Below are 24584 nucleotides of genomic sequence, written 5' to 3'. Positions count from 1 at the left end.
TTAAATTTTTAAAATCGTATATAAGCGATTGTGGGCGTTAAAGGGGGCGTGGCACCTTTTTGAAACAAACTTGCGCTGCGTAGGAACTCCTAGAATCTGCATGCCAATCCTCTAGCTTTTATAGTTTCCGAGATCTCAGCGTTCATACGGACGGACAGACGGACAAGGCTATATCGACTCGGCTAGTGACCCTGATCAAGAATATATATACTTTATAGGGTCGGAAACGCTTCCTTCTAGCTTTTGCACGAATACAATATACCCTTTTACTCTACGAGTAACGGGTATAATAACAAGGGCCAACAATTTTTAGAACCCAAAACTGGACACAATTTCTTATGCAATTTTTCGCGCTGAATCCTTGATGATCGCCATATCCCCAGTAGCAATGTTCTTCCTCTCCGTATTCCACTTAGGGCGCCGTTGAAGTGTAGTGAGGTACTCCTGATGCCATCTCTTCCAAAAGCCTTGTAGCGTTGCCTGTACATTCTGCCAGTAATCCAGCCGGTTAACTGCTATGTGGCCAAGATCGCCCTCTGGAACTGATGTATAAGGGCGAAAAATCAGCAGCTGTGTGGGTGACAAGTAGGAAACTTCGATGTCTGACGTAGCGAAGAGTGGGCGTGAATTGACGACGGATTCAATTTGAGCCAGAAGGGTGTGCATTTGCTCAAATGTGAGGATAGAATTCCCGATGACACGGTGCAGATGAAGCTTTACTGAGCGAACAGCTAATTCCCATTTTCCGCCCCAGTGGGGTGCGTGCGGTGGTATAAAACTCCATTTGATACCCTCGCTGGCCAATGCTTGGGCTACTTGAGTGTTATGCTGCTGCGACAGGAGGAGCTTATACATTTCGTCTGACACCTTCTTTGCTCCCACAAAGTTGCGACTTTGTCGCTGAAGATGTGGGTACACTTGCCTCGAGGGGAGATAAAACGACGAAGTGCAGCGAGAAATGTCTCCGTGCTGAGATCTGTAGCCAACTTCAAGTGAATTGCGGAGGTCACTAGGCAGACGAATAGACAAATGTATCCTTTTCCTTTCGTGGATTCCGTCCCTTGTGGACTTTGAGTAGAAGCTGTCTGGCATAGTCTAGTATAGTATTTTGAAATGGGTATGCTTGACGTACGCGAACAGCTGGCAAGTCCGCCATGTATTGATCAGTTGTTTTGTGGCGTTGGCGAAAATATTTGTGACAAGCATGTGAAAGCTTGCGGATCATGTTGCGTGCGCCAACTATCCAATATTGTTGGCGAACGTTGACGAAAAGTGCTGTCACGCCTGAATGAAGATGTATCCTGTGCTCGTGTTCCAAAATCAGCAGAGAAATGCGATGATGTTTCGGCAGAATAATTGGATGCTTGAACTCCTCCGGTAGTAGCGAGTTTGAGAGGCGCCCACCTACACGAAGCAAACCGTTCTTGCAAACCATGGGTGAGAGTGTTCGAAGTGTTGACGATTTTGACACAGCTTTTCCCCTTTGCAACAGGTGTAGATCGGATGAGAAGGTTCTTGAGCCTGCCTTAGACAATAAATGCGGGCCTCGCTGATTTCCTCAAACGTGAGTGTGAGGTTTGACGGAATCCGTTTGTTCATTCTTCAATGCATAAACCGTAAAACACAAGCAGTGCAGCAAATCAGCTTGGTCCAGGAAGTAACTCGAAACGATAGGTTCAGATTCAATACGGCTGGATAGTGAAGAGGATTTCAGCCCATCCATTATGGGCGTATCCAAAATTGTTGTGGGATTGTTTCCACTACGCAGCTTTGAAGCAAGCAGATCGTTGAGGTGTAGCCAATGTGGTCCCTTCCACCACAGCTCAAAGCTCATAAGATTGGCTGCTAGCAGGGTTATCTTTTGAGCCAACGTGATGCCATGCGCTGCGTGGTATGACATCCAGCATCTCCGAAGTACGGTTGGCGATAAAGGTGTGCGACAGCCACGAAAGGACAATCGTGGATTCGCACCAAGCATGCACAACTATATCCTTGTGATGCAAGCCTTCTTTAACAGCTCGGAGAAGGCGAGTGCCCAATAGCGCGCCACAGAGTTCCAGCCGAGGAAGACTTTGTTGCTTTAGTGGCGCAACGCGTGTTTTAGCTGCCATAAGTGACACCAAGCAGGTGCTGTCTGCGTTGCTTACACGGCTGTAAACGACAACGGCATATGCCTTTATAGATGCATCTGAAAATCCATAACGTGGAATCCTTAGGTTTGTTATGTAGTTAATATCGTCGCGACAGGTCTGCCACCACTCAGCCAGTTTCGGTGGGAGTTTTGAATCCCAGTCCAGGTCAAGTAGCCAAAATTCTTGGAAAAGAATCTTAAACTGTACTACCACAGGCACCAGAATACCTAGAGGATCAAAAATTCGTGAGACATCTGACAATGCACAGCTTGTTCCATAGGTGACTGTACAGAGTTGAAAGTGTTAAAGAGGATCTTTCGGAGCCTCTCTCCATACGATCCGTTGAAAGTTGCGGTGCTTAGGGGCAACCCAGATCTGGCGAAAAGTTTTAACTATGTCCGCCGAAAACACAAACTTGTGCATTCGAAAGCGAAGGCATACTTGAAAAAGGTTGCGTTGTATGCTGGTTCCGATGTGTAAGGCGTCATTTAGAGCGTGGCTGGTGTGGCATGTAAAACGTTTTGGCTGATGTATTGCATTCTTCAGGGGCCAGCTTAAGCATATGACCTAGGCGTAGATATTCGTTTATGAATTTTGAATATTGCTTGCGTAGCTCCATATCACGCTGCAAGCGACGCATAAAAGCGTGAGACAGCGTCCTGCAGGCTGTCTCCGAACTCTTGGTATTCGTGTTTACAAGGCAATTCAACGATGTATTTGCCGTCTGGATCTCGGGAATGTGTGGTCAGAAAGTGCTGCGTTAATGTCAATAGTAGTCATGAGCGTGTTGGCGGTTAATGGATGCGGCACTTCAATGGAAGTGATTATCCATCCAAAGATTGAGCTGATGGCAATTATATTTCCATCGGTGTCATATTTTTTATCACCTGACAAAACGGACCAAATTTGTTCATTTCCCAGTAATATGTCTACAGGTAAAGATGTGTTAAAAGAAGTATCGGCTAACTGGAGTCCATCGTAGATCCTTAAAGCTGTTTCGTCAATGTCGTCCCGTTGAAGTGATGATGTAATTTTGCCCAGCACATGGGCTGCGACAACAATCGTATGCAGTGACACCATTGACTTGATATGCAGCTTTGCCAATCCTCTAGTAGTTTCGGCCTTGACGGAAGATATTCCGGAAACTAATATTCTTGAGGATGAACGTGCAAGCCCAAGTGCGTTAACGCATCGTTCAGAAACGTAGGATAGCTCAGAGCCGCTATCCAGAAGCACACGGCAAATTGTGTAAGTACCTTTAGAGTTTTTGACATACACCAAAGCTGTGGGCAATGTGCTTCTTTTGAGTCCCGGTGACTGTGTTAATGACGTGCTGTTTTGCGTCTGGGCGACCAAATTTGAGCTACATCCAGAAGTTTGAGGACTGGCCTGTGTAGTGTCATGGAATCCATGTTTTCGGGATGTACAAGAGAATGATGACGGCCATTGCAGTGCTTGCACGAATGTTTCGAATAACATTGTGAAGATCGGTGGCCAGGGCGAAGGTAATTGAAGCAAAGCGACGTTCCTTTCACAAAGGAGCGTCGATGTTCGGTGTTCAGATTTTGAAATTGAGAGCATCTATAAAGCTGATGGTCAGCAGAGCCACACTTACCACAATTGCCACGGTTCACTGCAATAAGTGCGCGCTTCGCTTTGGCAGGCTTGTCCGTGTGGCTGCCAGGATCGAGTTTGATTGCCAATGTAGCTTGGCTTAATTCAAAATCCTCGCAACGCATCATCAATTTAAATTTAAAAAGGTCTGTAACGGTTGGTGTCGCAGAGCCTCTGGTGTCCTCAATCCACTTCCTTCTAGAGTCGGGATCAATTTTAGCCAGTACAAGATGAATCACCCAGCAGTCACGGCTGGTCTCCCCATCTGCATCTAGCCCATGAACGATTTCATTGGAGCCATCAGTAAGTATGCGTAGATTAGATACCTCGCTGTTGGGGGCAGCAGCCAGTCCCATGAAAGTGTCCAGTAAGGATTTCACGATATGCCTTGGGCGTAATGGACATGTGACTGAGAAGATTGGCCGCTTCACCAACAATAAAAGACTTAAGGTAATGAAACTTTAGAATCTTTCCCAGGTGGGTCTTGTTGTGGACGGTGCTCTCGTAAATGCCCTTTAAGTCTGGCCATTCCTTGTAGTCTCCACCAAAGGGTTTGATGTGGATTTTCGGCAACGGGTTTTCAGTTAAACAAACTGCAGCAGGCGGCGGCGTGGCCAAGGTAGGTGCTCCGTTCTTAGAAAGTCTCTGAAAGAACTCTTTTTGCTGTTGTGATCACTGCTGCCAACTTTTGCCCAGCAAAAAAAGCTGTTTTTGACGGGAAGAATTCAGAAAAAAGCTAAAAATATTATCCAAAAAATCCAATAAAAAGCTAAAGAAAAATGTATAAAAAAAGCGAAAAAATATAAAATTAATAACGATTTATTAAGGTAATTTTTGCTTAAAATATTTCCAAAATTTTATCAATATCTTCTTGGTTGTCCTTATTTGCGTATGACATATTAGTGCCTATCATGCGCAGATATTTTACAGGCACTTCATAGTCGACGCAGCATTTTCCAAACCTTCTGTATATTAAAATAGAATATGAATACAGTATATCTTTTGTTTGTAAATAACACTTTACCTAATGCTTAGAATGCTGTTAGTCGTGCTGAGGCCTATCGAATGCCTTAATTTGGATTTAATTAGGTTAACCTGGATAAAAACCCTTTCTATTTCCGCGTTTGACCAGGGCAAACATAATATTTGGATGGCCACAGTTGCCAACCCAAAATATCTTCGGTTTCCACCAGAATCTTTAAATTGGAGCACCTCAAACCAAAATTTGTTTGTGTCGCTGATGTTTTCCCACTTGATCGAATTAATGTTATTGTTTTGGCATTCAATTTCTGCAATATTCTTACATTCCAGGAACTCTGTGATGCTTTTAATTTCTTAATTTCTAAAAAAGCCAGAATTCCCGCTTTTCACAATTCCCGCAATTCACAAATATTTCCCGCAGTTAGTCTTCAAAAAAGCCAGTTTTGACGGGAAAAAATCCAATTTGGCAGCTCTGGTTGTGATCCGCTTGAGGTATGGCGCTTGGCTGAAGGTCGCTTCTCCTCATACGCTTGGAAGTCTTCGGTAGGATCCTCGAAACCCTCAACGTTATCGTACACGTGCATTTCGTCAGTGATCTCCTCAAGGCTTCTGAAGGCTTGATTTAGCCGTGCCAGCGTGTCATCGACTCCGGAGTAAGTGTTCTGTGGAGGTGGATTCTCGATGTAATTGACCAAGTGAGTTACGGTCGCCTTTAGCCGACCACGTGCTTGAGTAAGGCGTTTAAGCGTCTGTTGCTCCATGGTGTGTAGATTTACTTAAAACAGTTTGTAGATGCGGAAGTATTCCGGCTCTCGAAGGACCAGACAATGATGGTGAATAGATCACGCTAAATGGTTTGTAAGACCACTCTCAAATTGGGTTGATAGAACAATACAATTATTTCACAATGAGTAATTACGCTTTATTTTCATGTTGACAGCTCGTGGTCAGGAGGAAGAGAGAGAAATCAAAGTGAGACCAGACCATCTCAAGCAAGAATATCTTACATGCTATTAAATATACTAGATTATTGTAATTAGTAGTGAGGTTCCTCAACAAGCAGATTTTGCAGGATCGTGCTCACCGACTTTGAAATTACAACTTTTCCTGAGAGCGTTTTAAAGTTTTGGACACCGAAAAATCGCACACAAAACGATCTAACTCACGTACGTTATACTGCCCATAACTTCGGAAGTTTTATCGGATGAATCTAAAGTTTTAACGCAGTATTCTTCAAATGTTGTGCATTCAAAAAAAATATTTTAAAACAAGAAAGGAAAGCTAACTTCGGGCGGAGCCGAAGTTGATATACCCTTGCAGAATATTCTGTAAATTATATTCTTCAAAATTATTCATATGATGCATCCATACTCATAAAAAAAACCCAACTTCCTAACTTTAAAAACACCAAAGTTATGACATTTCCAATCGTTCAGTTATATGGCAGCTATAAGATATAGTCGTCCGATCCTTATGAAATTCGGTAGGTCGGATTGATTAGCCAAAAAAAAAAAACCCCAGAGAAAATCCCAACTTTCTTACTTTAAAAACACCAAAGTTATGGCTTTTCCGATCGTTCAGTTATATGGCAGCTATATGATATAGTCGCCCGATCCGGCTCGTTCCGACTTATATACTACCTGCAATAGAAAGACATTTTTTGGGAAAGTTTCAAGCAGATAGCTTTAAAACTGAGGGACTAGTTTGCGTAGAAACGGACGGACGGACGGACAGACGGACATTGCTAGATCGACTCTCCTGGTGATGCTGATCAAAAATATATATACTTTATAGGGTCGGAAATGTCTCCTTCACTGCGTTGCAAACTTTTGACTGAAATTATAATACCCTCTGCAAGGGTATAAAAACAGCCGAAAAAAATTTAAAATTTAAATCAGAGACTCACCTAAAGCCTAGTATTCAGATCGACGAATACTGAACGCCAGTCATGAGAGAGAGCGAGAGGCAAACAGCTGGCGTTCACTTTTCGTCAACGCTTTTTTCATCTCGGTCCTCAGATCGACGAAAAAATACCAGAAAATTGCATAGCGTTGCCAGTCTGCGGAAATGAACTTTGGGTGAACCCAAGCGAAAAGATTAAAAAATTTAATCTTTTGGCGTGCGCGTCTCACTGAACATTATAAGAAATGGAGGGAAAAACTCAAAAAACTCGCAAATGTCGATTGCACGAGTTTACATGTGAGGACAAAATAACATGAATACTATCTGGGTTGCCTCTTTTCAGAGCAAAATGTTTTTAGGTCAAGAATGTACGAAAAAACACAGTAAAAGTGCAGCTATGAACTTTAAATTAGCAAATAATTATCAGTAAATTAAAAAAAGACAACTGTTTAATTTAAATTGTACTGTTTTTTAATTTCGTTATACAGCGGCAGACTTGGCTCATGTTGGTACTGTACTTACTGATCAAGAAACGCATCTTGCACTTTGAATTGCCATCATTTGCAATAGCCTGTAAACAAGCTACATTAATACACATCGATACCAGAAGCGGTTTCTTAAACTTATCCGCTGTATTCTACTATCCGTTAATTTCAAATAAACCTCCGTGGTTTAATAAAGAGTTGTCACACCTAAAAAATATTAAGTTCAGACTTTTCAATAAATTTAAAATGTGCGGTTTACAATCTGCCTTCTCTCGGTACCTAAGGGCTCGGTCAAATTTTACCGTCCTTAACGCCCGGTGTTATAAAAGCTATTTGACTCGTTGTAGGGTCCAATTTTCACAAGATCCAAAACAGTTTTATAATTTTGTTAACACTAAGCGTAAATCAGCCTGTTACCCTGCATCACTATCATTCGAAAGCTCTACGGCAAATTCTGATCAGGCAATTGCCGATTTATTTGCCCAGTTTTTCCAGACAACATATTCTGTTTCATCCCGTCCAAATCCGTCTTATTCAAATGCCATACCCAAGTCGAACTTGATTTTTTGTCCGAGGTTAAGCGAAAGCTCCCTTCTTTTGGATCTTCATAAAGTTAAGCCTGTCTATTCACCGGGTCCGGACGGAGTTCCAGGCTGCGTGCTGAGGTACTGTTCTGAAACTCTGTGTAGACCTCTGTACAAATTGTTTACCTTGTCTTTAAAAACATCTCATTTCCCACTTATTTGGAAGGAGTCATTTGTCATTCCCCTTCATAAGAAAGGAAATAAATGCAATACAAGTAATTACAGAGGCATATCCAAATTATCCGCCATCCCAAAGCTTTTCGAAAACACTATTACACCCCATTTGCAACATCTTTGTAGATCGATTATATCTCCATGTCAACATGGATTTATAAGGCGAAGATCTACGACGACAAACCTCTTGGAGCTAACGTCTTTTGTAATAAATGGCTTTTGAAAGAACATGCAGACTGACGTAGTTTACACTTACTTTAGTAAAGCGTTTGATTCAGTAAATCACTCGCTACTCGTATTAAAGCTAGACTTATTAGGGTTTCCATGTGATCTTCTAACATGGATCTCAAGTTATCTGAGTGGTAGGACTCAACGAGTCCTCTTTAAAAACTCGATCTCTGATTTGATCCGAGTTACTTCAGGCGTCCCACAAGGAAGCCACCTTGGCCCACTTCTTTTTACTTTATTTATAAACGATCTCCCTCTAGTCTTGACAAAGTCGCGTGTCCTTATGTACGCAGATGACGTTAAGTTATGCCTGCAATATAACGAAATTTCTAGCAGTTCAGACTTACAATCTGACCTAAATGCTTTTCAAACATGGTGTTGTGAAAATCTTTTGGATTCAAATAGCGCTAAGTGCAAAGTAATGACATTTTTTCGGGTGAACCCACAATATGCAACGTATGCGCTGGGTGTTTGCGCGTTGTCTAGAATTACGCATGTTGATGACCTTGGCGTCCTTCTTGACCCAAAACTTAAGTTTTGTGACCATATTACTTCTATGGTGAATAAAGCCAGGGGAGTACTTAGATTTATTAAAAGGTGGTCAAAGGAATTTGGTGAACCTTATGTTACAAAGACTCTGTTCATTTCACTAGTCCGTCCAATCCTGGAGTACTGTTCTGCAGTTTGGAGTCCTCAGTATGGTGTACATATAGACCGGATGGAGTTTGTGCAAAAGAACTTTTTATTATTTGCTCTACGGGGCCTTAACTGGAATTCAAGCCTTATTTTACCATCCTACTCTAGTAGACTTCTCCTAATTAATCTACCATCCTTAGTAAACCGTAGAACAATGCTTGGCACAACTTTTATCTATAAACTTATTCACGGGGATGTGGAGAGTCCCGAGTTACTGGGTCGCATAAGCTTCTCCGTGCCTAATAGAATTACCAGGAACTATGTTCCTCTTACATTAAATATTTGTAGATCTAACTTTGATATGCATGAACCGTTTAGAGTACTGTGTAACGACTATAATAGACTATACCACATTATTTCTACTACCGACTCTTTGCCAAGCCTAAAAGCATTAATTTTATCTTACTTAGCAAAAAATTAGTATTAGTATTAGTCTCGTACGTATTTCTAATCTTAGTCTGTCCGCTTCTACATTGTGCTTTTAACTTCTCGCGATCTCGTTTTTACGCCTATTAGGCTCCGCGCGTAACAAGCACTGCTTGGTGTCGTAAGAGGCACTTGTTTGCGCTGATCATAGTGCATCAACGTCCGAATTCTGCCCTCCACGCTTTTCCATTTCCAAAGATGAATTTGTACAGTTCTTCGACCTATTAGGTGACCGTTTTTTAGCTGCTGGTGATTACAATGCAAAATACACCCACTGGGCATCTCGACTCACCATCCCCAAAGGACAACAGCTGTACAACGCTAAAATAACATCAATAAAAAGGCTTGGTCTTATCTCTCCTGGTAAGCCTACATATTGGCCAACAGATCCTAATAAGAAGCCTGACTTGATTGATTTTGCCATCACAAAAAGAGTGGCTAGAGATCATGTCCACGTGGAACCCTTAACAGATCTGTCATCGGATCACACGCCCGTTTTACTTCATCTTTACAATCATCCACAGCTTTCATAACGCATATATGTTCTAACCTCCCTTAAAACAGATTGGCTTAAGTATTGATGGCTTCCCAAACATGTACCAAAAAGAAGAGATTGACAGCTCAGTTGAAGAAGTGTCTGTTATGTCACTAGATGCACAACACTCCACCCCTATTATACCGGCTTGTAATCCTGATAGCAACTGTCGGGCTTCTGGGCATATTAACGAACTTTTACGCAATAAGCGAAGGCTTCGGAGGGAGTGGCAAGCCCATAGATCGCCTGCCTCGAAGAAGAGGTTTAAAACAGCAAACTATCTTCTACGCTCAGCCTTAGAGGATGAATTTAATCGATCTCAATTATCCTATTTGCAGCATCTGTCCACAAACACAAAACGACATCCACTGTGGAAAGCTAAATCAGGTATATGTCCACCAATCCAAAGTGGGTCGCCATTACACACACAAACAGGAAAATGAGTTTGCAGCAATGAAGAGAGGGCAAATGAAGCCTACATTGGTTAATAAATACCCGTTCTCCGCTCAAATTGGAGGTACTTCTGTACAATGCAGTTCTCCGAGCTATGGGGAAACGCATGCGTTAGCAACCTACAGTGACAAACTTAATTATTGGCACAGCAAGCATGTTAAACTTTAAGGCTATTTTTCTTCTTCTAATATGCTGATATTAAAATAAAACAAAATATTTTTAGATATAATCATACATTTTTTGTTAAATACAAGTGACTTTATTGAATTATCTTTTATAAATAATTTATTAAAAATAAAAAAACCAAAGAATGGACCAAATTTTCGTGAACAAAATTATTATTTAATTAAATATTTTGTTAAAACTTTATCGATTTGGGCACTTTTTTTTAATTATCACATTGCCTCTATAATCCTAATGGATATGTTTGTGCGTCTTCACAGAGAACGGTCGTGTTTTTGTTTTGCGCTCCGAATTTTCATTTTTCCTATTGAAACCACCGGGGTTTACTTAAATCTCTTCATAGTAGCTACACCTTTAAGTGTTTTCTAACAACTTTCCGTTCGCTTCGCGAGTGCATCGTGATTAACTTGTGTTTAGTAAACAAAAAGTTTTTATCATAATTTAATTCGGTGCTGGTTTGTTGTTATTGTTTTCTATTGCCCCTCTTTTCAGTCTTTCTCTTCGTCGTTGAGCGCTGTTGGAACGGCACGCACTCCAACGGTCATATCTCTCAGAGGTGTTTAATACCGGAGTTAATCGGTTAATAATCCCGCTCTCTCTCTCTTTTCGTTTCTATATCGTTTCGTGGTGCCTAACATAAAAGTTATTCGGTGTTTCGCTCCCGCTCCGTCGCTCTGCTTGATCTCTCATTAAAAAGTTCTTGAGCGCTTTTGATTTTTTTTGTCCGCTATAGTGCACAGTGGTCCGTGGTCAGCGAAAATGGCTTTCTGTTCATTAAAAAATTGCAAGAAAGTTATCTCTGCTGGACAGTAAAGTATTCCCTGCCATACATGTGATAAAATTTATCACGCAAAGTGTCTTGGCTATTCTGGCCTGGTTCGTGATGCCATCGATAAGAGGAGTGGCCTACGCTACTACTGCGATGAATGCATTGTATACGAGAACCAGACAATAACTATTAGGCGGCTCACAAAAAGCAGTGTTACGGAATTAATCCGGAACTGCCGTAAAAATACGGACCTGCTCGTGGCGCTTGAATCTCAGCTCACTAGCCGCATGCTAGCTGAGCCCGATTCCCCAAAGCGCAAAAAAGTCGCGGTCGGTGGGCATTCTACGGCAGGTGCTGTGCAACCTGCTGCCCGCGATTCGACTCCAGCTCAGCTGCCAATCTTAGGCGCCACTCAAATGGTACTAAGATCGGGGGCAAAAAGTGATTCGGTATCCGAAGTTGCTGGAATCGATGTGGCTCCGCTAGGTACTTCCGCTCTGTCCGATCAAAATAAAGTAGTGGCCCCAACACCTCATGTAGACTTAAAGTCCGGATTACCGGCCGATACTGGTAGTACAGATACAAATTCTGTAGTACCAAAAAGGGTTGCATGTGTTGTACCAAAAACGGTTACTTGTGTTCGGGTGCCCCAGCTAAAACATGTATTTGTTTCACGGCTTGCCCCAGACCTCTCATCACTGGATATTACGGCTTATATCCGTAACAAGTTGATGATTTGAAGGTCGAACAATTTAAATTTTCTTATGCTAGGAAAGTATCATCATTTAAGATTGGTATTCCTTGTGCTCTTTTTGCATCTGTGTGTTCCACCAGTTTCTGGCCCGAGGGCATATTTGTAAAAGAGTACGAAGCTAAGAGAAAAAAGAATAGTTCAGGGGAAATGGAAAACACCATTAAAGAACCATCCCCAGCGCCCTCCACATCCTCTTCTGTCCCAAAAAACTAGCCTCCTCTTTTCTTCTTTGCTATCAGAATACAAGAGGCTTACTTAGTAAGCTGACTAAATTGTATTCGGATAGTTTTTCTTTCCCATATAATATTATGGTATGTACAGAGACCTGGTTAAGGCCGGATATTCTTAGCTCCGAAATTCTCCCGGGTAAGTACACAATTTATAGGCTTGATCGTCAGTCCAGACGGGGAGGTGGAGTCCTGATTGCTGTCGACTCCACCTTTTCGTCTGAATTACTAACTTTCGAAGAATTTTATGACATCGAATTCCTAGGTATAAAATTATCGTTTCCCGGTAGTTTTGTATATATTACTTGTTCATATATCCCACCATCATCTGAGTTCCCTATTTACGCAAATCACCTTTCCGTTATTCAGTCCATTTCCAAAAAACTGTCAGATCGAGATCAGTTAATAGTATTGGGTGATTTTAATATACCTAGTGCGACATGGTCCCCTGACGAAAACTCTAACATTTTACTTCCTTTAGCGCAGCATGACTTTATTGACGGCTTGCTTGACATTGGGCTATCCCAAGTGAACCATGTTAAGAACTCCTTAGGACGTTTACTGGACTTGTGTTTTGTTTCAAATTCAGAAGGCGTTTGCCTATCAAGAACGTCACCACTTACACAACCGGAAGATCCTTATCATCCAACTCTAGAGCTGACTGTAGACGCAAGAACAGAGCTGAATAAAAAATCCGAAAAGTCGGTTAAACGAATCCGCTGCTTTCGTAAGGCAAACTTTCATCTTTTAAATACTTTTATATCCGGCTATGACTGGTCCGAATTTTATTCATGCACTAACGTGGCTAAGGCCGTTAATATCTTTTATAATGCATTGAATTCCTTCTTTTATCTGTGTGTTCCGTTATACTATCCGTCAATTTCAAATAAACCTCCGTGGTTTAATAAAGAGTTGTCACACCTAAAAAATATTAAGTCCAGACTTTTCAATAAATTTAAAATGTGCGGTTCACAATCTGCCTTCTCTCGGTACCTAAGGGCTCGGTCAAATTTTATCGTGCTTAACGCCCGGTGTTATAAAAGCTATTTGACTCGTTGTAGGGTCCAATTTTCACAAGATCCAAAACAGTTTTATAATTTTGTTAACACTAAGCGTAAATCAGCCTGTTACCCTGCATCGCTATCATTCGAAAACTCTACGGCAAATTCTGATCAGGCAATTGCCGATCTATTTGCCCAGTTTTTCCAGACAACATATTCTGTTTCATCCCGTCCAAATCCGTCTTATTCAAATGCCATACCCAAGTCGAACTTGATTTTTTGTCCGAGGTTAAGCGAAAGCTCCCTTCTTTTGGATCTCCATAAAGTTAAGCCTGTCTATTCACCGGGTCCGGACGGAGTTCCAGGCTGCGTGCTTAAATACTGTGCTGAAACTCTGTGTAGACCTCTGTACAAATTGTTTACCTTGTCTTTAAAAACATCTCATTTCCCACTTATTTGGAAGGAGTCATTTGTCATTCCCCTTCATAAGAAAGGAAATAAATGCAATACAAGTAATTACAGAGGCATATCCAAATTATCCGCCATCCCAAAGCTTTTCGAAAACACTATTACACCCCATTTGCAACATCTTTGTAGATCGATTATATCTCCATGTCAACATGGATTTATAAGGCGAAGATCTACGACGACAAACCTCTTGGAGCTAACGTCTTTTGTAATAAATGGCTTTAGAAAGAACATGCAGACTGACGTAGTTTACACTGATTTTAGTAAAGCGTTTGATTCAGTAAATCACTCGCTACTTGTATTAAAGCTAGACTTATTAGGGTTTCCATGTGATCTTCTAACATGGATCTCAAGTTATCTGAGTGGTAGGACTCAACGAGTCCTCTTTAAAAACTCGATCTCTGATTTGATCCGAGTTACTTCAGGCGTCCCACAAGGAAGCCACCTTGGCCCACTTCTTTTTACTTTATTTATAAACGATCTCCCTCTAGTCTTGACAAAGTCGCGTGTCCTTATGTACGCAGATGACGTTAAGTTATGCCTGCAATATAACGAAATTTCTAGCAGTTCAGACTTACAATCTGACCTAAATGCTTTTCAAACATGGTGTTGTGAAAATCTTTTGGATTTAAATAGCGCTAAGTGCAAAGTAATGACATTTTTTCGGGTGAACCCACAATATGCAACGTATACGCTGGGTGGTTGCGCGTTGTCTAGAATTACGCATGTTGATGACCTTGGCGTCCTTCTTGACCCAAAACTTAAGTTTTGTGACCATATTACTTCTATGGTGAATAAAGCCAGGGGAGTACTTGGATTTATTAAAAGGTGGTCAAAGGAATTCGATGATCCCTATGTTACAAAGACTCTGTTCATTTCACTAGTCCGTCCAATCCTGGAGTACTGTTCAGCAGTTTGGAGTCCTCAGTATGGTGTACATATAGACCGGATAGAGTCTGTGCAAAAGAACTTTTTATTATTTGCTCTACGGGGCCTTAACTGGAATGCAAGCCTTATTTTACCATCCTACTCTAGTAGACTTCTCCTAATTAATCTACCATCCTTAGTAAACCGTAGAACGATGCTTGGCACAACTTTTATCTATAAACTTATTCACGGGGATGTGGAGAGTCCCGAGTTACTGGGTCGCATAAGCTTCTCCGTGCCTAATAGAATTACCAGGAACTATGTTCCTCTTACATTAAATATTTGTAGATCTAACTTTGATATGCATGAACCGTTTAGAGTACTGTGTAACGACTATAATAGACTATACCACATTATTTCTACTACCGACTCTTTGCCAAGCCTAAAAGCATTAATTTTATCTTACTTAGCACAAAATTAGTATTAGTATTAGTCTCGTACGTATTTCTAATCTTAGTCTGTCCGCTTCTACATTGTGCTTTTTAACTTCTCGCGATCTCGTTTTTACGCCTATTAGGCTCCGCGCGTAACAAGCACTGCTTGGTGTCGTAAGGGCCACTTGTTTGCGCTGATCATAGTGCATCAACGTCCGAATTATAATGATCAATTTTATGGCCAAAATTGTTTTAGTTTTTGAGTTTTATGAGTTTGATGGAATTTTTTCTTTTTGCTTTTGTTGCACTTATTATCATCCACTTTTATAGGCATAGAGCAAATTTCAGCTCCTTAAATTTGATTAATTTATTTTTAGTTTTAACCGATCGTTCCTATGGGAGCTATAGGATCCGAACGATTTTCACACTATATGTGCCTAGGGACAAATAATAACGATTGGTAAAGTTTCATGTCGATATCTCCAAAACTGACCGAGTTATTAATAAATGCCACAAAAACAGGTAAAAAACCCCATAGTAACGTGGTACATACGGAGTGTTATTCTTTTAGACATTTTTAAACTTAGCTTGTTATCGCTCGACTGAAAAGTTAATGGACTTCTTTCACCTTCTAGTCCTAATTTGTCAACAATAGCTTCCTCCATCAAGGTAACTGAACTTCCGTCGTTCTATATTACTGGTTTGTCCATATAATACCACTGGAATCACCTTAAACAAGTATGGGCTAGAGCCCATCGTTCTTTGACAATGGTGAGCGGCCGACGACTCTTGAAATTGAACTCAGCCATTCAGAAAATTTGGTAATAGTCGGCCCTTTATCGACTATCCATGTCTATCCATGTAAATGGGCAGTTTTATTAAAAGTTCTTCCAATAAGATCGGATTATTTAAATGTTCCTTGTGGTTGGCCGCTAACAGAAAATTAACCATTCACGAACATTTCTTGCGAAGGTGACAATCTGCTCGGGTTTTTTATATGCAACTTTTCCGAAAGTTTCTTGGCCAAGAAAGAATCAGTAACTCTGGGCGACCGAACCCGAACTCTAATTTTCACATCTCGTACATTATCTGGGTAAATTAGCTGGGATGCTACAGCTTCTTTGGCTTCTCCAACCAGGCATTTTGTTATTTAATTTCACACACTGTTTTGTTTAAACTTTCCTCATCGGACGACATTTTGCGGCTTCTCAAATTATATTGACTCATTAATCTTCTTGAATTGCTTAGCCGTCTTTAGTCACCCAAATAAAATAAGGCTTTAGTCAAAATTAGTCAAAACTGATAACATTTGTCAACTAACTTTTCACAGCGGCGTCTGTCTCACGCATTCGGCTTTTATCGTCGCTCTGACAAATTTCTGCATACTAACGCATCCCTGCAGTTCCGAAATTCATCACCACAAAAATTCATCGGCCTCTCATCAGCAGCCGACTGCGACGCCAGCAGAGCCAAAGACAAGTCGGCAGAGCCGAATGCGACGTATGCAGAGCCGAAGCTCTCAGTCGACGATCGCACTATGGGGCCAACGACCACTTTTGTTGGCCAAAATTAATAACTCGCTCAATTTTAAAGACATCGAAATAAAACCAACCTTTTTTGGTATCCTTAGGCAACGTAACTAATAAAAAGAATGGGATCGAACGTATATATCCCATAGCTGCCATTCGATCGATTTATTCAACTTTGTTGTTTTTTAAGATAGTGACATCATTTTTATACCCTTGCAGAGGGTATTATAATTTTGGTCAAAAGTGTGCAACGCAGTGAAGGAGACATCTCCGACCCTATAAAGTATATATATTCTTGATCAGGATCACCTCCTGAGTTGATATAGCCATGTCCGTCTGTCCGTCTGTCTGTTTCTACGCAAACTAGTCTCTCAGTTTTAAAGCTATCGAATTGAAACTTTGCACACACCCTTCTTTCCTTTGCACGCAGTATATATGTCGGAACGGCCGGGATCGGCCGACTATATCCTATAGCTGCCATATAACTGATTGATCGGAAATGCCATAACTTTGGTGTTTGTAAAGTTAGGAAGTTGGAATTTTTATGGGTTTTATATTTGGCAAATCAATCCGACCCACCAAATTTCATAAGGATCGGCCGACTATATCCTATAGCCGCCATATAACTGATTGATCGGAAATGCCATAACTTTGGTGTTTGTAAAGTTAGGAAGTTAGGATTATCTATGGGTTTTATTTTTGGCCAATCAATCCGACCTGCCAAATTTTATAAGGATCGGCCGACTATATCCTATAGCTGCCATATAACTGAACGATTGGAAATGACATAACTTTGGTGTTTTTAAAGTTAGGAAGTTGGGATTTTTTATGAGTATAAAGAATGCATCATATGAATAACCGATCCGGTTTTGGAGAATATAACTTACAGAATATTCTGCAAGGGTATATCAACTTCGGCTCCGCCCGAAGTTAGCTTTCTTTCTTGTTTTTTTATTATTTACTTCATAAATTCACCTATGTGGTAGCTTGATCATATAATATAATTCAAAATGCAAAAGAAAATGTTCCTCATTCTATAAAGGTGCAATGTGATTTCACAAAAATTCGGCTGAATATATTTTATTGACAGGTATAAAAAGGGCACATGCTATTAAACATTATGCTCTTAGGATTCGAGATCAATAATGCATTGAAAATAAAAAAGGATTCTCATTTTCAACGAAACTACTGTTAAAGTTTATCTACTTAAAAATTAAATTTCGGAAAAAGTGGCAGTAAGTGGCGATTTTAACCATATACATTTTAACAAGAATTTAATAATCTACAAGTCTCAATAGGTTTCAGCAGTCGACTCCGCTGGACTCACTTTGTTGCTCTATAGTTTTCTAATTAAAACAAGAAAGGAAAGCTAACTTTGCGCGTAAGCGAAGTTGATATACCCTTGTAGAATATTCTGTAAATTATATTGGTTGGCCAAAAATAAAACCAATAAAAAAACCCAACTTCCTAACTTTAAAAACACCAAAGTTATGACATTTCCAATCGTTCAGTTATATGGCAGCTATATGATATATATACTACCTGCAATAGAAACACAACTTTTGGGAAAGTTTCAAGCAAATATCTTTAAAACTGAGGGACTAGTTTGCTTAGAAACGGACGGACAGACAGACGGATGGACAGACGGACGGACAGACAGACGGACGGACAGACAGACGGACGGATAGACATGGCTAGATTGACTCTCCCGGTGATGCTGATCAAGAACATATATACTTTATAGGGTCGGAAATGGCTATTTCACTGCGTTGCAAACTTTTGACTGAAATTATAATACCCTCTGCAAGGGTATAAAAAGCGTGTTAGACAACTCACTTTAACACTTAAGTACAAAGACAACAAGATAGATTTCAACCGTTTTAACACATAAACACTTAGCACACACCTCAATTCATCGAATTCATGTCACAAAATTTTTTTGGAACGCTATAAACTGTTTTTTTAAACACTTTAAAAATGCAATTTATAAGTCGAAGCACGTGGCACGTAGTCACAAGCACGTGGCTTGCATCTTAAACATCTGATTTAACAGCTGTTATCTTAACAAAAGCGCACTCTATCGTAATTCTTGAAACGTTACAATTCAGATTGGTCTTCTGTTAATGTATCCTAAAACAACTTTTTTGGTTTTAACGACTTTTCAAAATTGGGTTTTGGCCAACAAATGTTGCCCTCTCTTACTTTGTCTCTCTCCCGATAAGATGATAAATCTATAAGAATCACAACGCCTGTTGCACACCCTTGAAATTCAAATAACATAATTTTTATTTTTGTAATAAATATTTTAGTCGATACTTATTAATTATAATATTTTATGGATATACGTTTTAAAATAATATACCTTATGATTGTTTCATTTATTAGGTAAATTTAAATAATGTAATTATTTTGCATAGTCAGAGATGTTTTTACACAGATAAAAAAATATCCTGAATAAATCAAGAATATTTTGATTGAATATAGAACGCGTTTTCTTGAAATTTTTAATCACGTTTCGGGATTAAAAGGTTAAATTAATCCCGATTCGGGATTAAAATGCCACAATAATCTGAAACGTTCTTTAAGCTTAAAAATTCTTAAAAAGTCAATTTTTGCTGAGAGCGAGAGCAATCTCTCTCTCGTTTGATCTCTCTCGCATGGTATTCCTATATAAGGTAGTCATCGGAATTCTTGGGAACTCAAAGCATTTGGAGAGCCATGCGAAAGAAAGAGAGAGCAAGTTCAATACTGCGCAGTTATCTTAAATAGTCTACCTTATGTTCTTCAGTTAAATGTACCATGCCATTTTAGGTGCGTACATTTTGGCAATTGAGTCAAGAACGTCGAGAGACCAACACGGAAAAGTTTTAAAAGTAATCATGAACGTGAAAGTGAAAATGTGTGAAACTCCGGATAGGTTGCTAAACCTGCTGAAAGAGTTTCAACTTGAAAAAGTGCGCGACTATCTAATCGGTAAGTAGTACTTACTATATAATATATATATGTATATGTATATGTATATGTATATGTATATGTATATGTATATGCATATGTATATATATATGTATATACTATATATGTATTAAGCTGAGTTGTGTATGTGAATATGTACATATGTGCAAGTGTGGCCGGCAGACAGAGAGCAATTGCATAAAATAAATTACCTAGAATATTTGCGTGTTATCTATGTACATATACATACATACATACATATGAATGTACATATGTATATATTTAACATAAAGTGAAGTTCAAAAGTGCTGTGCAAAAATATGTTTATGGTTGTAGTTTTTCCTTGTATGTATGTACATACATAAATACATACGAAGAACGAAGATGCAGACGAAAAAAGTACAGTACTGTATTTCTATACGCAAGTGCGTTGCCATATGCCACATACAATGTACATATAAATGTGACTATGTACATACAGACATGTATATATATGCAGAAATTACAGTTATATACAGCTTTTTGTCTTCAGCTTTGCCTTTACATTCATCTCAGCCTTATGCGATAAATTTGCCTATACAGTTATTACTTTAATTTATTTAGGTTTCAATAAGTTTCTCAAATTGGTTTTTATTTTCAGATTGAAATTGACATTCAAATGCTCTATCCTGGCAAAGGTCATTTGCTTTTGTCGAAGTGGGAAGAATTCAAAGTCAAAATTTTGACTCATTACTCAACCCACCTTCGTAACGACTTTTGTAAACAACAACTGGCAGTAGCAAAGTCGTCTACAAATAAAGGTAATTATTATTATTATTATACCCGTTACTCGTAGAGTAAAAGGGTATATTGTATTCGTGCAAAAGTATGTAACAGCTAGAAGGAAGCGTTTCCGACCCTATAAAGTATATATATTCTTGATCAGGGTCACTAGCCGAGTCGATATAGCCATGTCCGTCTGTCCGTCCGTATGAACGCTGAGATCTCGGAAACTATAAAAGCTAGAAGATTGGCATTTTGCCCACAATCGCTTATATACGATTTTAAAAATTTAAATATTTCGGAAAAGTAAAAATGCAGTTTTGTTGTGTTTATCAATACCTATCGAAATGTAGAAGAAATTTTTCAAATCGGACCATTCGTTAAAAAGTTATGCGTGATCAAAGTTTCTATCTCCATCTCCCTCGCACTCCCTTAACCTGAGTAACGGGTATCTGATAGTCGGGGCACCCGACTATAGCGTTCTCTCTTGTTAATAAATATATTTGTTAAAACAAGTTATTTCTACATTACAGATCTCCAAGACTTCCTTGTATCGATATTATTAAATGGTGTTTTGCCTTGTGGTTCGCGCTTTAAAAATAGCGAAAACTGCAAAACTACAAAAAAAACGGATGATTGCGGATTCCCAGGAGTCTTTCGTACTTCAAATACGTACTTCTTTCGTACCCTGAACAATATACGCCCTAAGATAGACGAACTAGTGAATAAGTTCTATTTAAAAAAGAATCCTTGCAGCCATTTCTTATAATAGAAGGCAATACTTATGATGTAAAGGCATTTTTTGTTTTTTGTGACCAAAATTTGCTTAAGTTTGATTCGTTTATACAAAGCCTTGATGTGTGCTTTAAAATTTTTCAGCTACTTAACTTAGAATACCCAAAAGCTTGTGAACAAATATGGTTGTTTATTATTATTAAACAAAGAAAAAACATATGTAAGAGTTAAAAGTCTTTAAATATATTTAGTATTCTTATTCACATTGTACTTTAAGTAATAAATAATTATATATAAGCCTATAACTAAACTTAAAAATAAAACCATTTCAAAATAAAATGTGTATACCAAAAGTTAACAATTTTAAGACTTTTTGGGATAAAATCAAGAATTTGAGGATTAAACAATTTAAGAATAGTTGGGATAAAATCAAGAATTTTCGAGATTAAACATTTTAAGAGTAGTCGGGATTAAAAGAAGAATTTTCGGGATTAAATATTTTAAGAGTAGTCGTGATTGTATCAAGAATTTTCGGGATTACAAATTTTGAGATAGTTGGGATTGAAAAATTTAAGTACGTTCGTACCATAAATAAGAAAATCCCTGATTAACCTGAGAATGATACCGTTTCAGATTGTTTTTGCCAACTTTATCCCGTTTTTTTTTTATCTGTGTATATACACTGCTTTGACATAAAGCGAAACTTGTAAAGACAAAGTGGGCAAAGGAAAGAACAATAGGATTAACGGTGCCCTAATTCTTTAAGCCTAGTATTCAGATCGACAAAGAGTTCCCTTGCGTAAAAACTTTAATCTGGGTGACTGCATTTTCGTAAGTTCATCAGAATTAAGCGTGCTACGGTGGTACTGTCAATCAGCTGGGTTTGTTGACTAGCAGTTAAAATTCAAAAATCGTATTAGCGGGAAATAACCTTTAAAAGATATTATCAACTACGTTGACAAGACAAGACTACCGCTGTACAAAGAAATTAAAAAACAATACAATTTATTTTTTTGTTTTTTTTTTAATTTACTGATAATTATTTGCTAATTTTAAGTTCATATGTTACGGAACTGCATTTCGTTCTGGGACGGCGCCTCCGTCTTCGGATTTACGCGGTCAAAGCAGAAGATTACCTTCCCTTGGCAAAGGCTACAGGCGCCGCGAAAAATATGTTCCACCAGTCACGTATTGGTGGAGCTCGCAGTGAACGAGGCGCACAAAAAAGGGCACACACTATGTATGTGTCGGGTCACCTAATCCTGAGGAGCTCCTGGGGAAAAGAAGGGACAGGCCAAACGGTAAGTAGTATGCGCTGTAAACAATCCCGCCGAAAACTAATAATAGTGACCCTTATTTACAGGCAACAACGAGGACAAATTGAGGTTTTCGGGTCTAAGTCCGGATAAATTTACAGGTCAACAGGTAAGTATATAAATTTAGTAATGTGCACATTTAATTTAACATTCATTATTTTCAGCCACTTCTAGGCTGGGCCCCGGGCGCGATGTCCCCCGGCCGAAGCGTACTCCAACGCCATACCCAGAGCGAACCGCGCTAGTTTAAATAGCTAGATAGCCAAGCGCATCAGCAGAAGGGGGCGCCACTTCAGTAGGGGTTGCCACCCTCCAACTTTATCAATAGCCCTACCAAAAACGAATACCTCCTTCTTAAAGCCTAGTATCCAGATCGACGGAAACCGTACGCCAGTCATGAGAGAGAGCGAGAGGCAAACAGCTGGCGTTCACTTTTCGTCGGCCCTTTTTTTCACCTCGCTCCTCAGATCGACGAAAAAAATACCAGAAAATTGCATAGCGTTGCCAGTCTGCGGAAATGAACTTTGGGTGAACCCTAGCGAAAAGATTAAAAAATTTAATCTTTTGGCGTGCGCTTCTCACTGAACATTATAAGAAATGGAGGGAAAAACTCACAAAAGTCGATTGCAGGTGTTTACATGTGAGGACAAAATAACATTAATACTCTCTGGGGTGCCTCTTGTCAGAGCAAAATGTTTATTAGGTCCAGAACGTACGAAAAAAACAGAATAAAAGTGCAGCTATGAACTTTAAATTAGCAAATAATTATCAGTAAATTAAAAAAAAAACAACTGTTAAATTTAAATTGTATTGTTTTTCAATTTCTTTGTACAGCGGCAGACTTGTCTTGCCAAGGTATTTGATAATTTCTTTTAAAGGCTCCTTCCCGCAAATACGATATTTGAGTTTTAACTGCTTGTCAACAAACCCAGCTGATTGACAGTACGACCGTAGCACGCTTAAATCTGATGAACTATCAAAATTTTGGTCACACAGGAAAGATTAAAGTTTTTACGCTAGCGTAATCGTTTGTCGATCTGGATACTAGGCTTAATTCTTCCAGCCGATTTCAAATCGAAATGCAACACATAGCTGCACTTTTATTGTGTTTTTTTTACATTTTTGACCTAAGAAGCATTTTGCTCTGACAAGAGGAACCCCAGATAGTATTAATGTTATTTTGTCCTCACATGTAAACTCCTCCAATCGACTTTCGCGTGTTTTCTGATTTTTTCTCTCCATTTAAAATATTCACTGAGAAGCGCGCGCCAAAAGATTAAATATTTTATTCTTTTCGCTAGGGTTCACCCAAAGCTCATTTCAGCAGTCTGGCAACGCTATGCAATTTTTTGGTATTTTTCGTCGATCTGAATACCTAGGTGAAAATCAAGCCTGACGAAAAGTGAACACCAGATGTTTGTCTCTCGCTCTCTCTCATGAGTGGCGGACTGTTTTCGTCGATCTGAGTACTAGGCTTAACCGAAGTTCTTTTCCCGGTTTTTACAGGCACTTGTATTTGAGAGAACGGAGAGACAATTTAAACAGTTAAACTAGCAAAAAACATATTTTATCGCAGAAACTAATATAAAAACAAGAGAGAACGCTATAGTCGGGTGCCCCGAAAGGGGCGAGTACGAGGAAGATGGAGATAGAAACTTTGATCGCGCATAACTTTTTAACGAATGGTCCGATTTGAAAAATTTCTTCTACATTTCGATAGGTATTGATAAACACAATAAAACTGCATTTTTACTTTTCCGAAATATTAAAATTTTTAAAATCGTATATAAGCGATTGTAGGCGTTAAAGGGGGCGTGGCACCATTTTGAAACAAACTTGCGCTGCGTAGGAACTCCTAGAATCTGCATGCAAAATGCCAATCTTCTAGCTTTTATAGTTTCCGAGATCTCAGCGTTCATACGGACAGACAGACGGACAGACAGACGGACAGACAGACGGACAGACGGACATGGCTATATCGACTCGGCTAGTGACCCTGATCAAGAATATATATACTTTATAGGGTCGGAAACGCTTCCTTCTAGCTGTTACATACTTTTGCACGAATACAATATACCCTTTTACTCTACGAGTAACGGGTATAACAAGAAAGGAAAGCTAACTTCGGGCGGAGCCGAAGTTGATATACTCTTGCAGAATATTCTGTAAATTATATTCTCCAAAATTATTCATATGAAGCATTCTTAATACTCAAAAAAATCCCAACTCCCTAATTTTACAAACACCAAAGTTATGACATTTCCGATCAATCAGTTATATGGCATAGGATATAGTCGACCGATCCCGGCTGGGACTAGTTTGCGAAGGGACTAGTTTGCGTAGAAACAGACAGATGGACTGACGGACATGCTTATAT

General features: G+C 39.4%; 2 protein-coding genes and 1 long non-coding RNA gene across 6 annotated transcripts in view; 1 reads left to right on the top strand and 2 right to left on the bottom strand.

Moving 5' to 3' along the window:
• The window catches only part of LOC108037158 (neurotrimin), a 277439-nt gene that overhangs the window by 132185 nt on the left and 120670 nt on the right, over positions 1-24584 (bottom strand). The gene's annotated exons all lie outside the window — the stretch shown is intronic.
• Positions 4623-5717, bottom strand: LOC108039143. Of its 3 annotated transcripts, none has more exons than XM_017116067.2 (2): positions 5647-5717; positions 4623-5574 (listed from the first exon to the last, which is right to left on the bottom strand). In XM_017116067.2, exon 2 carries the CDS (start codon positions 5486-5488, stop codon positions 5156-5158), a length of 333 nt encoding a protein of 110 aa, XP_016971556.1. In that variant the 5' UTR covers positions 5489-5574; positions 5647-5717; the 3' UTR covers positions 4623-5155. The 3 variants fall into 3 exon arrangements, 1 of the variants encoding a protein (XP_016971556.1); XR_001768996.1 differs by having other exon boundaries at positions 4627-4711; positions 4771-5692; XR_001768997.1 differs by having other exon boundaries at positions 4652-4708; positions 4771-5692.
• LOC108039142 lies at positions 19147-21216 on the top strand. The gene is made up of 3 exons (XR_001768995.2): positions 19147-19415; positions 20035-20194; positions 20690-21216. It is a non-coding gene; the product is annotated as an uncharacterized LOC108039142 (long non-coding RNA).

Source organism: Drosophila rhopaloa, unplaced genomic scaffold (assembly GCF_018152115.1).
Source record: "Drosophila rhopaloa isolate 14029-0021.01 unplaced genomic scaffold, ASM1815211v1 contig_218, whole genome shotgun sequence".
NCBI lineage: Eukaryota > Metazoa > Arthropoda > Insecta > Diptera > Drosophilidae > Drosophila > Drosophila rhopaloa.
This window is presented reverse-complemented; position numbering and strand designations above follow the sequence as displayed.